Raw genomic sequence first — 24,875 nt, 5'->3', positions numbered from 1 at the left:
TTGGCGTTTTGCATGATTTCTTGGCAGATTCCTCCACTTTGTTTACTGCTGTTTTGAAAGTAGACTGAAGCACTCACTGATACAATAAAGCCAGTGAAGAGAATGAGGAGAGGGGCTGTAAAAGCCCGGTCGTGACTGATGCGCCCTTCCTCAACACATTCAAGCATGAGGAAAAGTAAATTGCAGGTCTATGGTCCTGCAGGGGGAAAACACACACACACACGCACACACACGCACAGACTGCTGCTGTTTGCCCGAGCAATCGGGTTAAATGTCTCACTATATTATAAACACGAACGAGTGATGTAGACAACTGTGCAATCGTCATGTTCCGCTCAAGCACCAGCGTCCCATCTGGCAAAGTTTCTCAGCTTTGTTATCGCTCCAGATTAAACAGAAAGAATCGATGCCGGGGACCGCGGGAATGAAAATGAGTGAAAAAACGTTCGTGTTTTTTCGTGATTCGTGACAGATTGTTTAAAAATGCTTATTCATCCGATTTTTTTTTCTCTTTTCTAAAAAAAAAAACAAAACATAAAAAGGAGCCTAAAATACAAACGCACTGCGATGATGTCACTTTGATACTCACAGAAAAACTCAAAAGCGCCGATGTGCTTTTTGAAGGGACTGTCCGGTGTCCAACTGAGCTATTTAGAAACGTTTGAGTATTTTTCTTTAACTGCCGCACCTTTAAAGAAACTCGTTTTAACTTGAGCAACACCTAGGAAGAAACTCCCTTCCTCCTCTGAATGCAAACGGCGCGACCCGCGGGGAGGCGCTGTGCGTCCATGCCTGTGCATTGGCTGAGAGTCCCGGGGAGGGAAGGCAGAGTGACACGCTGCAAGGGAAAAAAAAACAAGTGGAATAGAAAAAATAAGAGCTTGACGATTAAGATTCAAATCCCTGAAATAATTGAAGTGAAGAAGAGCTTCGAAAATACTGCGCGAATAACTTTTTTTTGTTTGTTTCAATTTTAAATCCCAAATTATTTATTTTATTTTATTTTATTATCACAAAGGTGTTTAAAAATCAAGTGTGTCGACGTTTGTTATGCTGCCTTAACGGTGTCAACAGACGAGGGAGAAACGACGGCTGCTGTGGGAAGACGCGTAAACATTACCAACACACATTTGTCTATAAGAACGATTTCATTTTGATAGTATGTATGAAACCAATTGATTGTCAGTGTAGTCGCTTTAACCGTAACCCCTCCTCCTGCTGGTCTCCCCCCTCCACCCCACCCCTCCTCGCTGTCTCTCTCACCCGTTATTCCTCCACAGCCGTGTGCTTCATTCCAGTGCACAAGCCGAGCGAAGCAGACGGTTCACGCAGCAGCCGAAGCTGATAAATTCGCTCAGGGAAAAAAATATATATATATCCATAAACCGCGCGGCTGTTTCTTTACAGGAATACCACTTGAACGTGGACGCATGTGAGCGTGCACACTGGGACTGCACACACACACACCATGGTTCTGACACAAGTGTGGCTATCTCTGCCTCTGCTCCTCTGACCACAGAGAAAGTCTTGGGATCTCCTCGGGAAGGCTTTTTTTGCTTCTTCCTTTACCTTTCAGTGACTATAATCGAAATATTGCTGGAAGTATTCTCCGGATGGTGACCGAGGACTGGACTACCTGTTTTCAGCTGATTCGCTCAATGCGAGGGAAAGGGACTGGAAGACTTGCGCCCGTTGCCTTTCCTCTGGTTTATTAAGGCACGTTGGAGATCACTGAAAGGGGAGAGAGACTGCTGTCTTCACACACTGTACACCGAGGGTGTTACTTCCCCCTCACCTTTAAGTGTTTTTGGTGAATGGGGGTAGACTGACTCTGCTCCTGGAGGTTTGACACAGCTGGGACTGGGACAGGGACTGGGACGGGACTGGGTGCGTGGAGCGTCGAATCACCCAGGATTCTATACCCTCCTCTCTCTTGTTGGTCTATTTACATGTCCGACGTGACTGCTTTATGACAATGGATTACTTTCTGCTTTTATGCAGCCTCTTGCTGCCTGTGGTGTCCGCCGTTGAAGGTAAGAAATTTCATCTTCAGTTGTTGTTGCGATGCCGAAAGCCTATTATTCCGTTCACACCAAGTCAGCCAGCACCCATTGCCTCTCGGAGGCTGGGCGCCGCAGCGGGTGAGGCTACTGTATACCCAAAATCTTCATCATTCCCTAAATAAAACCAGCGTTTCATTTTCAAAGTGGCCATCTGGCTTCTTTTTAGGGAACACTAATGGCATTATGGGCTTTACGCAGCCAAGCGCTGTAGCCGGTGCAGGTTTCAGTACACAATTGTTATGCGCGTCAACGAAAGCTCATCCATTTCAATGGTAGTTGTGTATTCCTTTTTGTTAGATCAACTATTGCCGGCTGCTGGTGCTTTCTTCGTCGCTTAAAAGAAATAAGCGTCACATTGTATCTCCTCGGGGAGTCGCGGATCAGAGCCCCCCCAGATAGTTTCCTCAGGTCGGCTGAGCGTATTTTAGGGCTGTGGCCTTTTAGACATGTGGACCATCAGTTTGTGATCAAAGTATATACATTAAAAAAAAATCACTTTAATACTCAATTCATCAAGCTGCTATCTGACTATTCAAATTATCTACAGCTGTTTGGAAGCGCAAAATGCAATTTAATTCGCCTAAACAAAGTCAGCTTAACTGCCGTTCATTTCTCTTTGCGTTAGCTTTATTTTTAGTTTGAACTGATTGTTTTTGTTTCCTAAAGTGGCCTCTATTGATTCTATATATTTTATAACAGTTGCATCCGATAACAAAGCCATCTGTTTAAGCTGAGTGTTGATGTTGGCCCGTGCGTAAAATCGATGGGAAATTCTCTCCCTTTTTTTTTTTTTTTTACTGCTCAGCGAGGTTGTGTCCTACTCTTCTGTTATTCCTTCCCCACATTTTGTGCATGTCCCACTCAGCTGTGTTCGGGGAAATGAGAATAAGGAGTGATGGAAATAAGGTTGAAAGGGGCCTATAGCTTGAACTGTGAATGCCGGAGCCAAGGCGAGGCTCCTGGTTGGCCATAGCGATGCCAGTAGGAAAGTAGGACAGTGGGCCACTGGCTCAGTAAACGCCTTTCTCTCTCTCTCTTTCTCTCTCTCTCTCTCTCTCTCTTGCAGCTTGTTTCTCGACCAGTCCGCACGATATATTAAGATGTTTTTTTTCCGTAAAACATGTGAAATACGCCTTTCACTGAGTTAAAAGGACCAACTGTCGTTTTTTTTTTTCACAGCAAGTTTTAGTTTGCATGACAATTTTCTGCTTGGTGTACATTGAAAATACCAATCATTTATAGTGATAGGTTGTCTACACACACGAGCTGCTGAAACAACAAAAACAGAAATCATTCCTCTAAACGGAAACGTTAATTTATTTCACTCCAGTTGAAGGATGTGTTGCTTCTTAGACATCCACAAAACTTGCGGCTATGTTTTGCAGCCTGGCACGACATCACTCCGTGCGCATTTGACTCAAGGCTGTTTCTCCACTCACTTTTCAATGTCATGACCCTAATCTGACAACACATCCATAGGCTTGTTACAGTCGGTGCTGAGGTAAAGCTCACACTGCTGCTCGAGCCCCTCACGAAATCACCGTTGTGATTAAATTCATTTTCATTAGTGTTTCCTCCTGCCACGACCGGGCGCAAAGAATACACAGCAAGGCTTACCGTGGGTATAACAGAGGAAAACTTATCCAACTAAGTTTTTGTCTAAATAATCAGGGCGTCCAAAGTAAGTTAAGATAAGATTCCAAACACACAAGTAACTTATTCTCTTCTATTAGAACCAGAATCAAATTTAGAGGCAGTTGTGATGTTGCTGAATTAGTTAATTTACGCCCCTTTCTGTAGATGGAGAGTTATGGCCGGCGTTTTAATTTTCTAAAATCAATTTACCGTGACCAAAATAAGTTTTAAATTGTAGTTCGTAATTGTGCTAGGGACCCCCACCACGGACCCCTTGCGGTGACCCCGTAGGTCACCGGACCCCATTTAGAAATCACTGACTTAAAACACATGGCATGAATGGATGAGTGGATTCTTGATGTGCAGAAGTTGTGGGGTCCAGGGGTAGACAGAGAGAAGAAGAAGAAGAAGAGAAAATGGAGAGAGAGTGAGAGAGAGGGGGGAGGTGGAGAGAGAGAGAGACAGAGCTTGGTGTTTTCTTGACAATATTAGCGACTTGGCTGCAGCGCACAGGCTTGAAGTTGATGTATTTAGTCAGAACAATCTATTCCCCACATTTGTGTTGCCATAAATTGCACCCGACTGACCTGGCTGGGGTTTTACCAAAGCTTTTAATACAAGCGGATGATTTATGGTCACCCCTGGAACTTCTTTCTGGGATATCTGGCTTTATAGCGATTTGGGCAGAAACAAACGGCCTGGTGGGGAAGTTTCCACGGCCCCACTGTGCGTCTCGCAGGTCCCGGGGTCACACAGCCCGGGGAAAGGCTCTTAACGAATTCATGTTTTGTTTTTCTTTTTTCCTTCTTCCTTTCCCGTGTTTTTATCTTCTCCCACCCGCTCCATAATTTGATGTGCAGTAATTGAAGGCAGCGTTTTCAATCTAGTACATTTAGTTTGCTTATGACTGATGAATTATGGGTCCGTTACAGCCATTTCGCCCGCTAGTGGGTTCCCAACGACTGCAAACATCAGAGCTAAACAGTAATCTGAATCTGTTCATACACTTTATTTCATTTAGTTGATTTAGATTACGTGGTTCAAATGTGGCCCATAAAAGAATGACCAGTTGTTTTGCGCAGGATTACATATCCCTCTAATCCATTTTTCTTAATTTGACAGAATTGCGTCATTTCTAGAGCCTGAATATTACAACGTGTTTAATGTGTCAATTGTCTGAGCATCACGACCTCTCAATTTAACATCAGCCATCTTCTGTCTTCGTTAGAAAGTTAAATTCATCATGTTTTTGTCAAACTGAGAATCTTTGCAAGCGCTGTTCGGAATATCCGATGGCCTCTGTCGGTGTGAGACAGGCCTTGACTGCTGATCTCAGTGCTGCTATCAGTGTGCTGAGGAGACAAATCGCGTCGATGACAGTCCTCTGTAGCGCACAGGCGGTGTGGTTACTCCTGGGTGTGAATTACTTGTGATGGAGGGCTGAAGCACAGCAAAAGGGGCACGTACGCAACATAGGAACCGTAATTAGACTCAGGCCAGACCTGAGAGCAGCGCAGCACTTCAGCGCGGCTTATCTGAGCTCATCGTCTTGATGCGTTCGACAGTTTCCGTGATGCTGAAAGAAGATAGATCACTGTTTGGTTTCGTTTTGTTTGCATACGAGCATTGGAGTTTAAAGATGAACGATCGCACGCAGGGCCCCAGTTTAGGTGTCACAAGTAGACAGCATTAATTTCAGTGAAAAAGTTTTGTATGTATTTATAATGACAAGGAGAACGTCAAAGCCGCTGTGCGTAAAGAAAACCCAAACCTCCTGGGACGAGTTTCACTTGAGCAAATCTCACCTGAAATAATTTTCTGTCTAAACTAAGACAAATGGGCTTCTGTGGCAGCAGCTCAGGCTTCCCCACGCACCACCCCCCCACCACCCCTTTCTTTTCTATTTATGGTGGTGCGTTTTCGGGCAGCGATTTTTTTAATTTATTTATTTATTTTTTGAAGCGCACATGTTTATGTGTTTACGTGGGTGAGATCACACCTCCACAGGAGCTTCCCTGTGCCTGTTTGCAGTTGGCACATTTCTCACCCAGCTCTCGAATTATTTATTCTCCCCCTAGTCTTTCTTTAGCAGAGGAGGTCCCCTCCTAATCATCATCTTCATCATTATTATTATCATTAAACACATTATCAGACACCGAGGCACTGGCAAATCATAAAATTTGAAGGAATGGGATGTATAATTTATTATATATTTTATTTTAGTTGGCGATAAGCAGGCAAAAACATTTACAGACAATTTGCAAAAGGGAAACTCAAAAATAATCTCTCTTCTGTCTCGTTACTTCGTAGGATATCGCGTGAAGAGGGAATGAAATGTGTGTAAATTCGGTTCCCACAAATACAAAAAGTTGTTATACTAGAATTCAGGTAATTTCACGCGATTTCAGAATAATTCTGATAAGTCAGTTGATTTTCTATATTTTTCGGTTTTTCTTTTTCACTTTTACAGCAAATGGCGCTCGAAGCTCATGTGGCGGACTGTTTGATTATGTGTTGTTTTTGACTGTTAGTAAAAAGTGCGAGAAATAAATTCGGGCCTTTGAATGGGTTTTAGGGCGTCTGATCCTGCTAAAACTCGTCTAACATTAACGATGGAGAGCAAAGAGGCCATTTTGTCCGGCACACTTTCTGTCCGAAGGCCCTAAAACACCAGACTTCATTTAAGAGAGCAGCAGCAGCAGCAGTGTGTGTGTGCGTGCGTGCGTGTGTGTGTGTGGCCTGAGCAGGACTCACAGTGACGCTGCTATGTTAAGCTTTACTCCAGGAGCTCCTCGACTGAACAAATGTATTTAGGGTCACAATTGAAGTGACAAAGGGAACTATTAGTGGCTCTATGGTGGCAATCACTCAGACCATTCAGGAGCCGAGTGGAAACTTACTAAAGAGGCGTGAAAGTGAATTTGCAAAATAAAAGCAAAGTCATTCTAGCAATTGTACTGATGAATCATTCCCGGAGGAAACGTGGAGGTCAGCAAAATGCTGAAAAGACCCTATCTATCTATCTATCTATGTTGATGTAATTGTTACCTAATTATTAATTATTAAGTAGGCTTATCAAACATAAAAAAACCTCAATTACTTTTCGTCATAGGATGTAAGATAATGTAAGCAGAGATATAAAGAGGCTTGGTGAACACACACATCAAACTAAACTGCGTTCAATGTGTCAATTGAATGGGTCTTATTGATCGAGAGAATCAGCGCTGCTCAGCCTTTTAAAACCGCAGAATCAGGTTCGGGTGGGGGCGGGGCTGCCTTCTCGCTGCACGCAATTAGCAATTCATGAGGATATTTATCAGTTCGTCCTCAATCAGTTGGCTGGGTGAGGGTTGGCTGCGACTGTGCACGAAGGCACAACAACAACAGTAATAACAATAATATCAATAATATGGTTATAGACAATAAAATCAAGTCAGGTATTTATTTATAAGCAGAAAAAAATAAATATTTCTAAAAATATATAATAGGCATATCAAATATGACACCACACTATTATTATTATTATTTCAGTCACTTTACATTTAACTTACAGTGTATATGTCTTATATTTTTGCTGTACGTTCCGATGGTAGTGCTTTGTTTCAAACGTTTGCTTTAAAATTCGCAAATCAACCAAATTCTTCAAATTTGCAAAGCAACACAAGTCGATCTCAATATCACACAGCCGTGCACTCGTTTAAAAGAGAAAACGAAACCATAAAGACACTGGAGAAAACAGAAGTATCACTTGTTCGTGTTGACCTCAAAAGAGAGACCTTGCAGTCGGTAGGTCACACGCTAGGCAGCAGCCATGTTGAACAGATGTATAGTGACTTACGTTCAGATTGGCGTAAAGCGCTCATGAAGAAGGGGGGAGTGGATGACAACATGTTGGGAGATGAGGTGGGATGGTATGGGGGGTGGGGGGGGGGTCACTGAGGTGGTGGTGAGGATATGGGGATTTGGATCAGTGACCTAAGGGAGCGGCAGAGTTGACAGACTTTACAGATGCAACGGGCCTGCGGGAGCACTCGTATGCACCGATGGATCATTCATGGCTCATATGGCGGTGTGGAAAGATTCACCGAGCTGGAATTTCACATGTAGGCAAGCAACAGCCGTGTCAGGCCTGCTGGGGCCTTCACACGCCAGGACGTGGACTAGGCAGGATGACCAGTGAAAATATGGCTGCAGGGATGTTGTCAACTCAGTTTCGAATCTGTAGCACTATACTGTGGATTCTTAATTGTCAATGAGACAAAATATGACACGGGAATGTTGTCAAGTTATGTCCTTTTTTACCGTATTTGTTTAGGGATTTGAAACAGAAAAGCTGTGTCTATCTTAGCGAGTCTCTAGAGAGTCAGAATATAACACGAGCAGAGAAATTATACTCTTTAAAAAAATCTAAGTATTAACATATTTTTAGTATAGTAAGACAACACATTTTGTAGGTTATTAGTGTTATCTTATATGGTAAATCAAGTTTTTCAGCCAGCTGATATAAATATTTTGATAGAAATGTTAAAGGTTATGTTTATAATAGCAAAAACCTCAAGCCCCTAATGCTAATACTCAAAATAGTTTATTGGGCAATTCAGCTCCATTATTTATTATTATTATTATTATCATTGTTACACTGCAGCTATTGTTTCAACTTAAATATTTGTGTTAGTGAAGCAAGCCGTAGTGTGCAGAATGTCAGCTTTATGAGAACAGAATATTCCTAAGGATATTTTCTGGATATTTTCCAAAGCTGCATATGCAGCTCATGTGCATGGCTCTTTTTGTAAACGGCGCTTGTGTGTGCAGTCCATCCCGGCATCCGACAGAGGGGCCTTGCGGGTTGGCAGGTCTTTGACACACACTGTCGAGAGGAAGCAGAGTAGGTCGAATGTGTCTCGGCCTGCCCAGTGCACAGACACACTGCTGGTGTCTGCAGTCAGCTGAGCAGAACAAGGCAGAGACACAGACACAGGGTGAGAAAGATAGCAAAGGAGAGATTTTGCACTTGCAGGGAGAGCAAGATGGGTGGTGCGTCTTGGGTGGAAGGAGTGTGTATGCGTGTGTGTGTTTGGGAGGTTACAGGGGTCAGCAAGTGTGTGTGTGTGTGTGTGTATTGCTGGGAGCACAGTTTGTCACAGTATGTCTACTCCTCCAGCTAAAGTGAATTGAATTTAAAAATAAAGCAATGCAATGGCAACATGGAGAGACAGAGACACCACACTCTGTATTAGTCTTTGTGATAACTAAGATTTCTAAATTCAGGTGAAACTAAACTGTAAAACTTTTGCTTAAAGGTTTCAGACCATTTTCATGTGCCAAAAATACAATGTTTCTCATATAATTGTTTTCCCTGCTCAGGATAATAGACAAAAAGTTAATCTATAGCCACTGATTTTTAATTTTGGTATAAACATATTTGGAACCTGCTCATTTTTGTCGTGGGAAGGCCCAGCATCTGAAAGTTTCATAGTGTGTGTGTGCATGTACGTGAATATATGATGGGTTTTCACATAGATCAGATCACTCAGACAGGGATGTCCCCCCTCTTTGGTCCTTACTGAACTATATTAACGGCTTTCAAAATACTGATGAAATGTCTGACATAATATTAATGGCCATTAGAGTTGGCGTTTTATAGGCCCTGTCGGCACCGGATGTCCATAAAGTGTAGCTGAAATTACCATGTGTCAAAATGTCCAGATTATAAGTGAGTTAGTGCCTGCTGTGCTTTCCACCCACGCTCAGCCCACGTCTCATGACCCCTATCCAGAGGTCATGGGAGGGGGGGGGGGTCCTGAATTTTGGAGGGGGCTTACTTCCCAAGGCCAGTCTTGTTCATTCTCAACAATAGCTGTCCTAGCACAATCAAGCTCCAGGGGTTATCCTTTTCCAGTGGTGAATAATAATACACTGAAAGAGCATGTGTACATTTAGGAGGTCTGCCTGTGCAACTTTCCAAATATCACTGACACACAATAAAAACACACACAAACAGGCGAGGTCAAAAAGCACGGAGACTGGAGTGGAGAGATGACTACTGTTTGTCATCGTGGCCTGCCTGCACATTAGGGCCGTGCTATTTATAAGGTACCTGGATCACTTAAGCGAGATGACTGAAGCCTGTGGACATGTGAGGGTCACTATGTGGCTCGTCATTTGGCGAGCACAGAAGAGGCAGGGATATTTGAAGGAACACAGGGTGGAGTTTGGGGGAGTAAAACTCGAGCAGCAGTTTGATCACGGCCTCCTCCCACCACTTCTTTACAAGCTACAGGCTTGTAACAACTTTTGCTGATGGAGCAGAAACGGTTCTTTGATATTTGTCTTTAAAAAATAGCCAGTCACATATGTCTTGAGAGTGGACGCTGCTGTAAAACAGTGCGCCTTGAGTCTGGGGGGGCGGACAAAGGCCACATGGTTTCAGCCTTTGCCTTGTTAACTAGAAGAAGGACAGACAGATGGGGGAAATTTATTTGTTGAGTTTTTGAGGCCCAGGGCCTAGCTCCATGCCCTGTAGCTTTAAAGTGCAGGAAAACCAGCTTTTGCTAATTTTCAAACACTATACTGAGCCTATGGGTGATGATAGGAACGGCTTCAAGGGAAAAGCCGAACCCATGACCGATGTGATGGGCTCAAATGTCCACTGTAATTAACAATAATGAATGTGTGAAAACTGGAGTGTTTGAACACTGTATATTTTACTTGGTAAGGGGTCTCATTGGGTGCAGTGTTGCAGCCGGCCACCATTACACCTTATTCTGCCCCACTTCTAATCCTTGATGTCAAAAACACCACCTGTACTTCATCTACACTTCAAAAGCCCCGCAGCAACGAGAAGGGCTCCCCACTTCCGTTAAATATTTCTCCCTTTCCATTTTTGTCTTCTTGAGAACAGCAGCAGGTTCAACCAGACCCCTGCCCTCTTATCAAAATTGCAGCAAATTCACTGTGAACATCTTAAACATACTCTTTACCGCACAGCTCACGCATGGTAAATCCAACACATTTCTGTGGCAGCAGCACCAATCACTCCTGACCTTTTGTCCAGATATTTACATAATCCCCATGGCTCCACACTGCAGTCTCCTGGATGCACTGCCAGCTGTGGGCAGTATTTATTTAACCTCATCTCAAGTTAAAATGGAGTTTCAGTGACACTGTGACTTTAATGTCTAAGTGAGTGTAATATTTAGAGGGCAAAGAAAGAAAGAAGAAGTCTGACTGGCTATTATTAAGACAAGCGCTCCATGGGGGCAATCCAGCAAATGTGGAGGTGTTGCTTTTGGTCTTTTCTTACTCAGATGGCCTTAACACCTGCCCATTTGGTAGAACTATAAATGACAGAGAACTTTAAAGTGTGTGTGTGTGTGTGTGTGTGTGTGAGACACAGATACACTCATCATGTGTGTTTTCAGCAGCAGACAGGGGAAGGGAAGGGAGGTCGGCCACCCTGGTGGCTTTGCCATCACCCTCATTCAGTTTATGGAGCTGTTCTTCACCTTTTAAAAGAAATTTTGTTTTTCATTTTCATAGAAGATGTAATCTACCGCAACTGGTGACATAATTTAAGTGTCATTTCAGAAAGGACTTTTTTAAAATGACGTCTACATAATATGTGTCCCTACCTAAATACAGTATTTTCACCTTACTGCTACATATATGTCAGGGAATTAAAAATTTCCATGTCTGTATCCCTTTGTGACACGGTGGTTGTTAGCTGTGATTTTAACAGGGATTTGACAACGAGTGCTGTGAAAGACTAATTGCAATGAGTCAGATGAAAGCACCGGACAATATAGACTGACCCCCTCCCTCTGTGCCAAGTCAGGCCATAAACAGCTTCCCTTTCCCCCTCTCACACCCAATGGAAATCCCTTCTGACCTCTCAACCCTCACGAACACACGAACACACACACACACACACACACAACACACATGAATGGTGACAGTTGCTGAATCATATGGCCATTCACACGCAATCACACATTATGTCCGCCTAATACACATGCACATAAGCCCCTGCGAAATCTTCACCCGCACACTCGCTTGCTTCTTAGGGTCAGAACCCACATCCACTCACTGCTCTGCTAATGAATCAATCAGCTGGTCCCATTCATTTCATTGCTGTCAGACCCCATCGATCAGCCTCTTTCTCGTCGTCCCAACAGAGCAGCAGGGGAGCTCAGACATCGAGAGGAGAAGAAGGGGCTTGAAACATCCAAGCAGTTCAAAGACTCCTCATTTCTTATCCGCTTTGGTTCCTCAGAAATATGGTGTTTTGATGGTGTGTAGCAGTGTGCATCTGCGTGTGCGTATCTCTCTCTGTGTGTATGTACGTGTGTGAAATCAAAGAGAGAGAGAAGAGATTAAAAAAGATCAAGAAGGCAAGACATCTTCTCCTAGAGTTTATACATGGTACCTGACCTTCCTTTTACCTCTGCGAGGCTAGCAAAGTTAGTACTGTTGAATCCAAAATCACAGGAATGCTGGACATAGCAGGTGGTGGATTTCAGCCAGGTGCAAGCTCATTCACTTCCAGGGATGCCCCTTCTTTGCCATGAGGTAGAAAGTGCCCCACCCTATCCTGGCATTTGAGCCTCTAGCTTGGCTACATGAGCGATGCGATGGTGGGTCCAACTCTCGCCATGCTCCTCTCCCCGCCTACTGAGTCAAAGTCAGAAAGGTTATCAGTTATTAAAGCCCCTCAAAGTGGGAGCTGTGTGTGTGAGGCCGCACAGAGCGAGTGAACGAGAGAAGGAGGCAAGGAAAGAGGACTTACATTTTCAAAAGCCACTTAGTTATGTTTATTGGTCAGTCGTTTCATTTCAAAAGGTGTTGAGGGAAGCAACTATGCAGGACAGAAGTTGCAGAGAGGTTGCCGGGAGCCAAGGTCAATTATGTTGAGGTAGGCAGGAGACGGAAGAAGAGGAGGAAGGTGTGTGAGGAGCTGAGGAACTTAGCAGCAGTAGGTCCTGAGACTGTGAGATCCATCTGAGCACAGAAACTGTAATCTCCTGTCTTGGATGCTTTCCACCACCCTATCGTTCAAGTCTCGACTTATACACTATGGAGCCTCCTCCAAGATACAGGATTGTGTCATTGCTTTCAATCTTTCACTATATTTCACCCTCAGTATCCACATTTCCCTCACATATAAAGTCACAGTAGTCCCAGATGAAAGATCCAGACACTGATGAAGTCTGGAAAGAATCTGCCAACGTTTTTTTAATGAATCTGACAAACAAGCCAGTGCCGATCAATGGAAACATTGTGTGACAATTTCAAGATGCAATCTTCGATAATGTCAGAATGGGTGAGTCAGTGGCAGATGGAATGAAATAATTAGAGTTGAACAAAAGGCAGAGGGAGGGAGTGAGTAAACAGCAATCTCATATGAGCTATAACTGCAAAATTAAACTCTAGCTGTGCATCGTGGTTTTATTACCTGCTCACGGCTAAATGTCCGAGAAATCCAAAGCCTTGTTAAACTAGTTTATCAACAGGAACAAAGCATGGTGTCATTTTTCAACATTTGGTTTCTTTTTATAGGGTGGCAAAGTTTACCTTTCAGGTTCAGATGGTCATTGATTTATATGGACCAATATATTTTATTGTCAATTGATTGTAAGAAGCCTGAGGTTGTACAAGTTAATCAGGTACAACTAACTTCAAGGTCCCTGTATGTATTGTGCCAGCCAGACAGCTTGGCGCTCTGGCCTGCCAAAGAGGAGGAACTGAAAGATTCAAGGCTTTCCACCAAAAAAGGTGGGCATTAAGCAAAATCCTCTGCAGACAAAGACTCCTTTTATACGCTGTTTACCTTCCCTTTCTTCACCTCCCTGTCGCTCTCTTTAGCCTTGTCCCTTTCCCAGCCTAGCTCACAGCTATGATCTCCCCCTCACCTCCCTCTAGCTGTCAGTCTTGTCCTTTCGTCTTTCATCCCATCCTTTTTGTCCATCGTTCTGGCCTCTGCCCCTCTTCAGTTCCCTCTTCTGTGAACGCAGCTTATCACAGTTACTGTAGGTCCTAATTGCAGTATTATTTTCCTTTCCCTGTTATCTCACACCCTTGTGATATCAAACTCCCAACAGTGACAGTAAGGACCTGGGAGAACAGATGCTATTTACTGCTTGGAGACCCTTTGCTGTTGTGCACTACTTGATAAGGTCTTGACTGTCAAGATGACTTCCCCTATTGTGTATAGAGAGTGGAAAGTCAGCAGTTGAAAGGCATGGCAAATGCATGTCATCTCCCCTCATTCCGCTGACCAAAAAATATTTCCTTGCATGACAGGTCTGACGTGCGCTTTTCTTTCAACATGTCACTGTCGCCCTCAGCCATGTCCACAAAACATGCTCCTTGCCTGTCAGCTTGGACAATAAAAAAGATTAGCGCACAAGGAACAGCTACTAAAAAGAAAGGCAAGAGTGCCTGAGCGGGCTGTAACACAATATGTTGCTTTAGGTGGCAGAAGGTGTCTAAGTGGGAGTCATGTGAGGTGTCTGGGTTTTAAATACCTCAGCCAAACAGCTTAGAGTGTGAAAACAATCGGCTGAGACATGAAAGTGTGAGTGAAACACACACAGGGGTCAGATAACCCCTGGCCAGATGGGGATGGTCAAGTGAGCAGGGGAAAAAGGTTATGTGGGGAGTCGCAATGTTTATGCCACTAGTGTCAGGAAATTGATACAACAGCATTACCCCCTGTGCTGATTTTGGCCTGTGTAAATCCCCATGGGTGTAGATATAAAAGGGTGGTGATGATTAGAGATTCAATTTGGCTTGCCATCAATCAATGCCACCAAGATAGACAGGATTGCTGCCGATAGCCCATCCTTGCAACCAGATTGGGTGCGTCTCTTGGGATTCACGCCCTTTTTTCACGCTTTGTTAATTAAGCGACCAAGCTGCCCCTGCACTTACTTATTTATGAATCTTGGCTTCGACCGGTACTGGAGACCACTTGGTCTCCTCTAATTAGTCCCTCACTAATGGCCCTACTTCCAGACAATCCATACAGTCTCAATCCGGACCACCATCTTCCATTCTATCAGTGCACACACAGAATCATAACACCCATATGACCTTGACGTTACACAACCCACATTGTCTGGGTGTTGTGTTTCTGTGGTGCAGGATAAAGTACCCCGCATGGGATAATGAGGCAACACTTAAAAAATCAATTTCCATCCCCGTCTGTTTTAGTAATTCCTCACCTGTTCATTAACCTAAGAATAGAGCAGCCCGAATATGCTGAACCTCAACAGCCATTAGATATGGAAGAGAAACTGAAGGAACAGAGCAGGATGGCTTCACATTGGTGAAATATTAACAATTTCCCTGAGCAGCAAGGGCTTTGCAGATTTAACTCTGCCATGGTTTATTGATATGTGTATCCTCACTCAAACAAGGCTTGTTGCAAGCAGGGAAAAACAACAGATGTGTTCTGTTGACTTCGTAACACCTTTTTGAATGGAGTGTACCAGCAGACATCTTTGTTATAACCCCAGTCTTCTAATTCCTGTGAAAGCTAATCAGTCCAGCAGAAACCCTGCCCCACAGCCTGCCTTTCCCCTTCCCTTAAATGAAGTCACTGTTCAGGGTCAGTAAGCCCATCCGCTGTGGCCTTGTTTGGTGAGGTTTGTCTCCCATAAACACGGGTCCTGAGTCAGATTTACTGGCCAGTGGCCCTGGGGATTCATTTGTATTCTACCCACTTTGGCTGGTTCAGGGTCAGGGCCGACGACAGGTCGGTGCTGATCCACACCCTGCGGTTGGAGCATTACCAACCCCACCAAGCTCACTTGCTCCACCAAGAAATCTGGCTTGTGTATTTGTGCGTGTGTCGAAGGTAGATGAAACACATATGAGCTGGACGGAAACATGCTGATATTTTTGGTACATCTCATTTCCGCCTCTCCCCATTTGGAGAGAAAAATAAACTTGCACCTCGTTGTTGTTTATTCCCTTCAGACTGAATTGCCACAGGCCACAACAGAGCTGAACCCAGCTGAACACTTGTGCTAATGGGTGAGCTTAGGCATAAACATTGGCATTGTTATTTTTTAACTAGCTAAATTCGCTAGAGGCTGTGTTATAAGGATCACAGTATGACAGGTGGGTAGGTGGGGGAAACTTCTGGGTGAGTTATGAAAAGATTAACCATTGTTTCTTTTGAACAACCTGGGTACAAAACTAGATTCCTCTTATTTCTTATTTTACACATAAACGTTCTATGTTTATTTTACCCATATTTGTTCGGCTTTGTCTGTTTCCATTTTCCTGTAAATTGTACTGTGAGTCAAATCTTGTATATGAACATGTGTCTGGCCAGTAGAGCTGAGTCTGAATTCGTTCATAGCTCCCTACAGAGTAGCTTCACCTCTGATCCTGTTGTCCCTTCTATTTTTCATCACAGCATTTATGCTACCAGCCTCTCTGGTAGTCAAATTGTCCCAATAATTTAATTTCAAAACTGAGAAGGCTGTCAGAGCAGCAAAGGTTAATGTATAAGCTGACTAGTGATTTCCCTGTAACCTGACCTTTTTTAACCACTGCAAATGTATTAACAAAATCGGTGTCCTTTTGATCTACTTACCATCTTCCCTTTTTGTTTATATAAATATAATTTTTATTTCATTTGTCTTTCTTCTTGAGATATATTAGGCATTGTATTTAGTTTTCTAGTATGTCTTCACACACCAGAATACTCATGTATATACTCACAGATTCAGAATGGAAATTCATGTTTTAGATAGAAGAAAATATGTGTGTATGATTGTGTACATGTGTCCACAGACATGAACTGTGTGTTAGCAAATAAATCAATGTGTGCCTGGCAGCCTTGTGGCAGAAGTGGCTACAGTGTATGTGTGTGTGTGTAGGTAGTAATAGCGTGGGGGTAATTGGTGACACCCTGCTCCTTCCAAACTGCCAGCTTTAGTTACACATCAATGAAGGGTGAATAATTCATTATCCAGGGTAGCCCAAATTCCCCCCCTACAAAGACAGAGGGATAGAGAGGTAAACAGATGACAAAATGAAAAAATATCTGTACTATAGCTATAACAGAGAAAAACAAACAAGCAAGGAGAGAAAAGTTATTTAACCCAGAGTTCCCGGTTCTCTCCCTAATCTGCTTTGTCGTTCACATCATTCAGCTAAACCATCAAACTTCAACTCGCTTCACTTCTTGTTTAGATAGTGTCCCTCTCTTCCTCCCCTATCCTGATGTACGATCAGGTTCTTTCTCTTAGATTTATGTTGCTGTTTAGGTGCTTTAAGGACAACAGGACACCTTCAGATCAAAGAGGAGTCGAGGTATTAACTCTAGGCCATTCAGCTGGCTCGGGTTTAGCAGACTCGCTGTGAGGGTCGGTGATGCAAGTGCTTTTGTAATCATGGCGCGATTATTTACACATCCGTCTTACTTGGACAGTGACAGGATGACTTTGTGTTTCTGTATGTGTGTTAGAGAAAGACAGAAAGCTCATTCTGTCTGTTTTCTATGTTGGCTTGTGTTGTGTGTGTGAAGCATTTTGAGATTTGTGTCCTTTCCAGTGTGCCTCTGTGTATGTGTATGTGCCTGAATGTGCGTCCATGTCTGTGCATTACTAACTGCTGTATGGTTTATTCCATTTCTCTCTGATGTTGCTGTCTGGGGCCCTCTGTGTGTCATGCCTATGCGCAGAGGTCTTTATGTAATTGAAGTGGGCCTCTGAAAGCCCCCTGCCATATGGAGCCCAGCAGCCTTGGATGTCTGTCTGTCCATCCGTCAATTTCTTTTAATTGCCCAGAGCCGGAATTCTGTGCCACGACTACCTATTGAGTGGTTTCTCCACAGCTTAAATACATTAATATGTAATAAGGTTTGGGACTTCACCATTCCCTGACCATGAGATTGACCAGATAATGCTGAGTTGGGCCGAAAACAGGTAGCATCTAGATGCTAAGCGCTTTGGTCTGGCTGTGATTTTCCCTATCCTGTTGTTGTCGTCCCCACTTAACATCTTTTTTTCCACCTCTCTTTTTATCTATAGGAGAGATATAAGCAGTAAAATGTGTTTCTCAAAGCTACTGCCAAGCTCCTCCTTTTACTTCTCCCCTCCACCTCCTTGTTTGTTTTTAAGAGTAAACACAAAAAAAAACAGAGACCATAAACGATCCATCATTTATTGACATCATGTCGTTAAAATTAAGAATAACGTTTTGTATTGTTCGCAGTATAAATGTCATCACTGTTTTGTGTCTTAAAGTGAATCCCCTTGTGTACTGTAAAGTTATATAGCCAGGTTCCTGGAATCTGTGTGGCACAAAATGTGAGGATTATTTTGGAGGTTAGAGGCTGCCAATCTTTATAGAAGTGATTTTGTTTATTGTGAGAATTATACTAATGCTTTAAAATAAACATGGTGATGATTTACTGAGACAGTACAACAGCTAAAAGTGGCCAGAAACATCTCGTCCTTCCCCTCTGCGTTTATTTACTTCCTTTAAACTGCATCATAACTCTGGAGTCACAGGAAGGTTTTGTTGCATCTGTTGTCGGAATGCTGTAGCTGAGGCTTGAATTTTCACATATCATCTTGCAATGTTGGCAGTCAAGAAACTGGAGCTTGTTTTACAAGACTGCTACACTTCCAAGAAGCCACTTTGCAGGGATGTAAGCTAAATGGCTAAAATGTAAATGCAATGCTCTTGTAAGCTGATAACAGCATTGACAGGGCCATGTTTTAAGCTTTTTCTGGATGCTCCTGACTCTCTCTGTCACTCTCTCCCTCTTTCTCTTCCTGTCTCCTGGCTGGTTCATTACTGGTGCTTTTAGCTGCTAAAGAGGCGAAGTCCATTTGCACATAGGAGGTCTAACAAGTCAAGTTATTACAGCAGCCAAGTGTGAGATTAATTAACTCTGTGGCGATTAAGAATGCGGGTCCGACGAGAATCTCTGGGAGCGACGGGAGGGGAGGTCGAGAAAGAGAGAGAGACTCGAAGATAGTGTGAGAGAGAGGCTCCACTCTAAAACAGATCAACATGATTAATCTCACCCAGCCATTTGCTGGTATATGTGGTACTGAAAAACAAAATAGCCATAAATAATAATGATCTCTTCTTTGCACCTCTTACTCTAAGTTAATGATGCCAAATAACAAATGAACACATTTATCTGCCACCACCCGCTTCAGAAATGAAATAAAAGCCTGGTTCCCAATTTAAATATATAAACCCTTTTTCAGTAATCAATCCACAGCTGTTTGTCATTATAGACCATTAACCCGTTGTCCACGGTACAAAGGATGAGAAAAGTCAGGCAGAAATTAGGTTGTATCCAGCTATCTCATGCAAAAGAGAAACTCTATTGGCGAGGTTTTGCATGGTGGAAACCTGAGCTACTTTACTCCAAAGCTCCAACGCTGGTTGGTTAGTTATAGCCGAACACACGCATCTAGTCAGCAGAAAAAGAGAAGAATAGGAGTGGTAGCTAAGAAGAGACTCTAACATAAAAGGCAACAGAGAAACAAACGCAAACGGAAGGAAGGACCTTCACAGTTTACCTTGCCCAGTGTTTCATATTAACAACATCTGTCGTGTGAGTGCACCTGGTTCATTGTTCCTGTACCCGATTGTAGTATACATGCAATGGATTTCTAATTGTTTTACATAAAACGCCGCTCCCTAGCTTCTTGGCGTGTGATGGTACAGAGAAAGAGTTATTTGTGCTATTATGTGATCTTTGTGTATACGGATTTACATGGCTGTAACCAACAGGGTGTGTGCATGTGTGAGAGTGTCTCAGTCATACATGCCCTCAGAGCCCCGACCTGGCGGGTTACATTCCTGACTTCAACTGCCCTAACCTCCCTTTTGTTCTCCATGTCTTTGACCTGAATGGCTAATGACTGGGCAAGCAGGTAAACTGTAACAAGCCCTCTGTCTGCTTAACGAGCTGGTGTGAGAAGTACTAGCCTGCCAGCGGGGTTTGTACCTCACCTGGTTCTCTTTATCTTTCGTTTGAAAAGACAGGACAGGGAAGTGGGGGTGTGATGATGTGTACTTGTGAAGGTGGTTGGGGAAGAGTATAATTACTCATCTACTAAAATTCCCATCTGCTACTTTTTTCTCCCTTTCTTTATCCCCCCCTCCCTTTTTTTTCTTTCTCACAGGTAAACGAGGGCATACCTGGGAAATTAACATGACTGGCGGTGATAATTGGCTTGATAATTACCCTGAAACATCTTCATAAATCATCAACCCTCGCTCCTTGAGATGGATTTTATTATGTCTATCTGGAGCCAGTAGAATATTCCCTAGCACATATTTTGGTTAAGTTATTTTTTTTGTCTAGCCTGTCTGTGGATTTCTGAGGAGAAGCAGAAAAGAAACAAGAAAACCTGACAGATTTTCGGTCATTACCATCACAATATTTTTTAAAGATGTTTTAAAGTAATTGGAAGCCACCGCCATGTGAAAAATGTGGACCGCATTGGGACTTTGGCCCTTGCTGCAGACTCACGGGCAGCTGTTCTGGGTGCTTAAGGAAGTAGCCATCTTTAATTAGATTCAGAATGATCATTACATGCTGCACTGTAAGGTTACATTGTAAGTTGACCTGATATGCTGGCAGATGACTGTATTAAGAGAAATGATGGTAGAGAGAGAGAGAGAGGATGTGTTTGTGAGACAGACTGAGTGGCTATTGAAACAGAATGGCAAAGCTGGGTGCTAAGCCCTTTTCTTGTGGTGCTCAGCCATTCAAAAAGCCACGGCTTTTATTCAGTGCCCGGTTCCAGCTCTTTCTAGGCTACACCCCCAGTGAACAAACAGGATTTGTGTGCGTGTATGTGTGCATGCATGCATATGTGTGTGTGTATATATATATGTGTGTGTGTGTGTCTTAATAACATGTCTCATTTTCTATTTGTATGTGTTTTAGTGTCATTATTGTTTAAATAGCGTGTTATGGATAATGTGTATGCATTAGCATTATGTAAGTCTACAGTATGGGTCTGTGTTCCCATGTGATAGAGCTCTGTTTGTTGAGTCAGCCATTGCTGACACACAAAATTTCATGAAACCTGCTATTAGAGCTGTGAGGTAACTGCTCAAACACTATCAGCACAATACCTCCAGTTGAACAGAAGAGCGTGTGTGTGTGTGTGTGTGTATTTGTGCATGCTTATGCTTCTAGTGCCTCTGAGACACTCAGATAATCATAAGCTTCCACCCTTACAAGCAAATACTCATTCATTCTCACAGGTGAGTGTGTGTGTGCATGCACATACAAACTCCATTCTCAGCAGCAATGAAACGTTGCCATTGAAATTCACACATAGCTCCCCAAGGACAACTTGCTACTATCACATTTTTTGCATATATTTGGTCTGGGAATCTGTGCTGGTTTACCCTACACAGTCTGTTGCCAGAGCTATCGAGCTGTTGTGAATGGATGCCCTGGATGGCACAAGGGCAGAGGAAAGCAGGAGAGGAGCAAAGAAAAGGACAGCAGTGAAATAAACGATAGCTCCCTGGCTGCAGCAAGGCAATGAGCAAAGGCAGTTCTCATCAGGCTGAACACAGACACTTAAAGGCAGACACACAAACGTGCCCAGGACATTGTAGACTTCTGCACACACATTCGCACAGAGCCTCTGAAGGCCGCCGCATGTCGACATGCCAAAAACACAGTGGCAATGAAAGAAGCACAGGGGCTGTGGGGAATACAAGAGAGCGTGTACCAGCCCTCCATCCTCTGCTCTCCCTCCTTTTTCTCCTCTCTGTGTTCATTCCTCCCTCCTGCTCCCCCTTTTGTTACCTTACTGGACCCCCTTGCCTTTCATTCCCATGTCTTTCTCTGCTTTGCTCCCTCCGTCTCCTCTTTGAATATCTATTCTTTTCTTTTGCACTACCATCTCTTGCTCCCCCTTCCCTCCCGCTGTTTTTTCTTGACTCCTACTCTTCCTCTTTTTCTCTCTCTCTCTCTCTTCTTTTGCTGAAATCTATTGAGATTTACAAGCATCACTGGCATAAATGAGTGTGCACAAGCAGCCACACCCGAAGCTGGGAATCTCTCCCTCTCTCTCTCTCTCTCTCTCTCTCTCTCTCTCTCTCCACCCGCCTCTCCATTGCTTATCTAACAAATAAACCCGTATTCAGCACCCATTTCTTTTGTGCTGTGGCTGTATCAGACCGGCAAATAATGCATTAAAAATGAAAGAGACTGCTGACACATGATCAATGATTGTTTTCACATGGGTCAGTCTTCATTCATTGCTTTTTGTATCTGGCACGGATGTCCCAACATTTAATTTTTACTGCAAACAGTCAATTTTTTCCTGCTGCTTTGACCTAGTGACTTACAATCACTGAGCAAATGGAGGCTCATTTCCTTTCTCAATGACATTTTAACAGTCTGCTAATGGATGCACATTCAGTCTACAGAAATGTCACAGGTGGGGCTGATGAAAGTGATGTATAAGGGAAGATTGTTGGCTGGCAAAACCTCACTGGCAGACTTGATATGCTAAATGTGACTTGGACGGGGTTAGCAAGTCCTGACACTCACCTGTCACAACATTAGCCTTCACCACTAATACCCAAAATCCCTTAGAGTGGCAGCGGCGCCAGGTGAATTTCTGCTCATAGACAGACACATGGCGAGACTAACATATTTCTAGGATGCTGTACTCCTTGAATAGAGTAAGAAATATAGATACATACATACATCATTTTGTAAAGACAGTTTGTGCATATAATTGTAAATGTCTGCCTCTCATATCTGTATGCCTCCTGAGAATCCTTACATTTAAATGCTGTTGAGTAAGAATGGAGATAATTTCTAGACTAATTAAATCACAGTATATCTTTCCCAGTTCTCATCTGGCCTTTGAGGCACTTCATATTTATTAGCGTCCACGCTACCTCACACGATCCTTATCAGAGTTGCGAGTGACAAAGCACTGTTTTTTCATTAGCCACATCCACTGAGGGGTCATCAGAACAGTTTGGCCTGACAAAGCAGCGAATCAAAGACTATCAGCATTGCGTTATCTCACTGAGACAATTACTCCGCCTCCCTTTCATGCCTCTCTCTTTGTAGATGAACATATAACATCAAGCTTTAAGTACAAGCCAAAGAACATGGAATATGAGATATATAGATAAAGAGATATGTATCTGTTTTGGAAACTGTGAGAGAACATTTTTTTGTTATGTTGACTGAATTCTTGATGAACATTGGCTGCATTAAAGTAAAGGATAGCGTGAATGAAAATCCATCCATCCATTTAGCAAGCTAAATAAGAGGTCAAGAGATTTGTCAGGTTTTTGGTTTTTTGTACAATAAGTTGTATGCAAAACAATACAGAACACCTTCTTTCTGCTCCTACTGCGATGCCCTTGAACACAGCTTTGAACTCCCACTTATAAAGGAAGACATCGCCTGAAAACAGCAGCCGAGTGCAGTTTTTAAAGCGTATGTTACTGACAGGTGCGTTCGAAAGCCAGGTAATGGTGGAGCTGATGTTAAGAGGCGTGTTGCCTGCTTGTTATTTTGGTAAGTGTCGAACAAGTATTTAGAGGCTGAAGAGACAGAAGTTAAATGTGCCCCCACATGTGTTCATGTGCAGTGTATTTGTTTGCCTTTCATCTGTGTGACAGACTAGTAAATCAGTCAGAGCTTGCTGAGGTTGCATCTACACTATAATGTGTTTTAAATATGAATCGTATTCCAGGTACTGCTGCCCCCCCCTCTCTCCAGGAAGCGCGAGATGGAAAGGAATGAAATCAACAGCTGTAGTGTCACAGATGCACATGCACACACACACACACACAGACTCATACACACCCAAATAGACCGCAAATTACTCTGTCTCGCTTCCTTTCTGACTCTGACTAGTACAAACATACACACAAATACCCACAAAACTTGACAAGGAGATCCACATTTCAATATGCAGATCCTTGGGGCAAAAGCAACTCTGCTTCTCGTCTGCTTGTTTGCATTTTTCAGTTGCGACTGGCTGAGTCATTTCCCAGCAAATCAGATGGCGGCATCGAGGCATCTCACGCAAAGACACGCACTGCATAAGTCACCCTGTGCTTAGATTTGGTAATCTAATTCATGACTTAAGTGTCACGCTTAAACAGTGTTTGCTGTCAGCGTATGACACCGAGTTTTGTTAGAGGAAAAACAAAATCACAACTTGAACTGAATTATAAAACGCTGTAAAGCAAAGAGAGAAACACAGATCACAGTGTGGAGAATTTCCAGAAAAGGTTGTAAGTAAAAAGTGCTTCTTTTATGGTAAAAGTTGAGGCAATAGTTTGCATGTCAGGTGATGTAAACATTGCGTCTCCCAACAGAAATCTGGTTTAGTGCCCATTTCCTGGTGGGGGTTAAACACAGGCAGACCCGATGACTTTAACATAATCATTTGCAAATGAGGAACATGCCTCTCCAAAACGAAATCTAAGTGGTAAATGTGACACTAAGCCTCATAAAATCATTGCTATAATGAAACAATACTTGAAACAATACTTGGTGGATTATTGCTGTGACTTTTAAGACCTTTTTCAACTTGTTAAAAAATACAAAAAAAGGGAAAACGGTAGTGATAATGTTGTAATTTCCTGTTAATTTAGGAGTTTCCACTTCAGATGATGTCAGGATCAAATATGTGGCCCCATGCTTGGTTTCCATCTAGATCTGAGTTAAAGCACCAGCAGTCCTAATTAGATTTTATTTGACAAGGCCAAACATCTCGGAGTCATAAATCAGCATGGTTTGGGACTCCTTCAGAGGAATATTTTAGTGGGGAATGAAACACAGTAAACTTCATTGCACGCAGGGAGGCATGATTGTTAAAAAAAAAAAAAGGTGGTTAGGACTCCTTAGACAAAGGCCCAGAACTCTGTTATTAAGTTACCATGGTTAGCATCAGCAGTTTTGTGGAAACAGCACATGCACGTGAACATGTGTATGTGTTGTGTAAAAGGGGCACGGAGAGACATAAAGATAAACGTGGAACGTTACGGATAGTGAACAGAAACTTTCTCAATCCCTTCGGAGAGCAACATGTTAAGTGCAGCTCTCCACTGTATGGCAGATACAAAGGCAACTAAAAGTTTGCTGGTTCAACGCTTGTTAAAGCATTCAGCTGAAAACAATGTAAGTCG

The 24,875-nt window shown here is 43.1% G+C and overlaps 1 protein-coding gene across 8 annotated transcripts in view; it reads left to right on the top strand.

Moving 5' to 3' along the window:
• Positions 1 to 1,274: 1,274 nt before the first annotated feature.
• LOC124060262 (ephrin type-B receptor 3-like) overlaps positions 1,275 to 24,875 on the top strand; it is a 59,035-nt gene continuing 35,434 nt past the window's right edge. For 5 of the 8 annotated variants that reach the window (XM_046390986.1, XM_046390990.1, XM_046390987.1 and 2 more), the window contains exon 1: positions 1,276 to 2,033. In XM_046390986.1, the coding sequence (XP_046246942.1) occupies positions 1,970 to 2,033 (64 nt within the window). In that variant the 5' untranslated portion in view covers positions 1,276 to 1,969. Of the gene's footprint in view, positions 2,034 to 24,875 lie in introns of all 8 variants that reach the window. The other 3 variants (XM_046390993.1, XM_046390992.1, XM_046390989.1) reach the window with 2 other exon arrangements.

Source organism: Scatophagus argus, chromosome 6 (genome assembly GCF_020382885.2).
Source record: "Scatophagus argus isolate fScaArg1 chromosome 6, fScaArg1.pri, whole genome shotgun sequence".
NCBI classification, from domain to species: Eukaryota; Metazoa; Chordata; class Actinopteri; family Scatophagidae; genus Scatophagus; species Scatophagus argus.
Note: the sequence above shows the minus strand (reverse complement) of the source record. Positions and strands in the feature narration are given on the sequence as shown.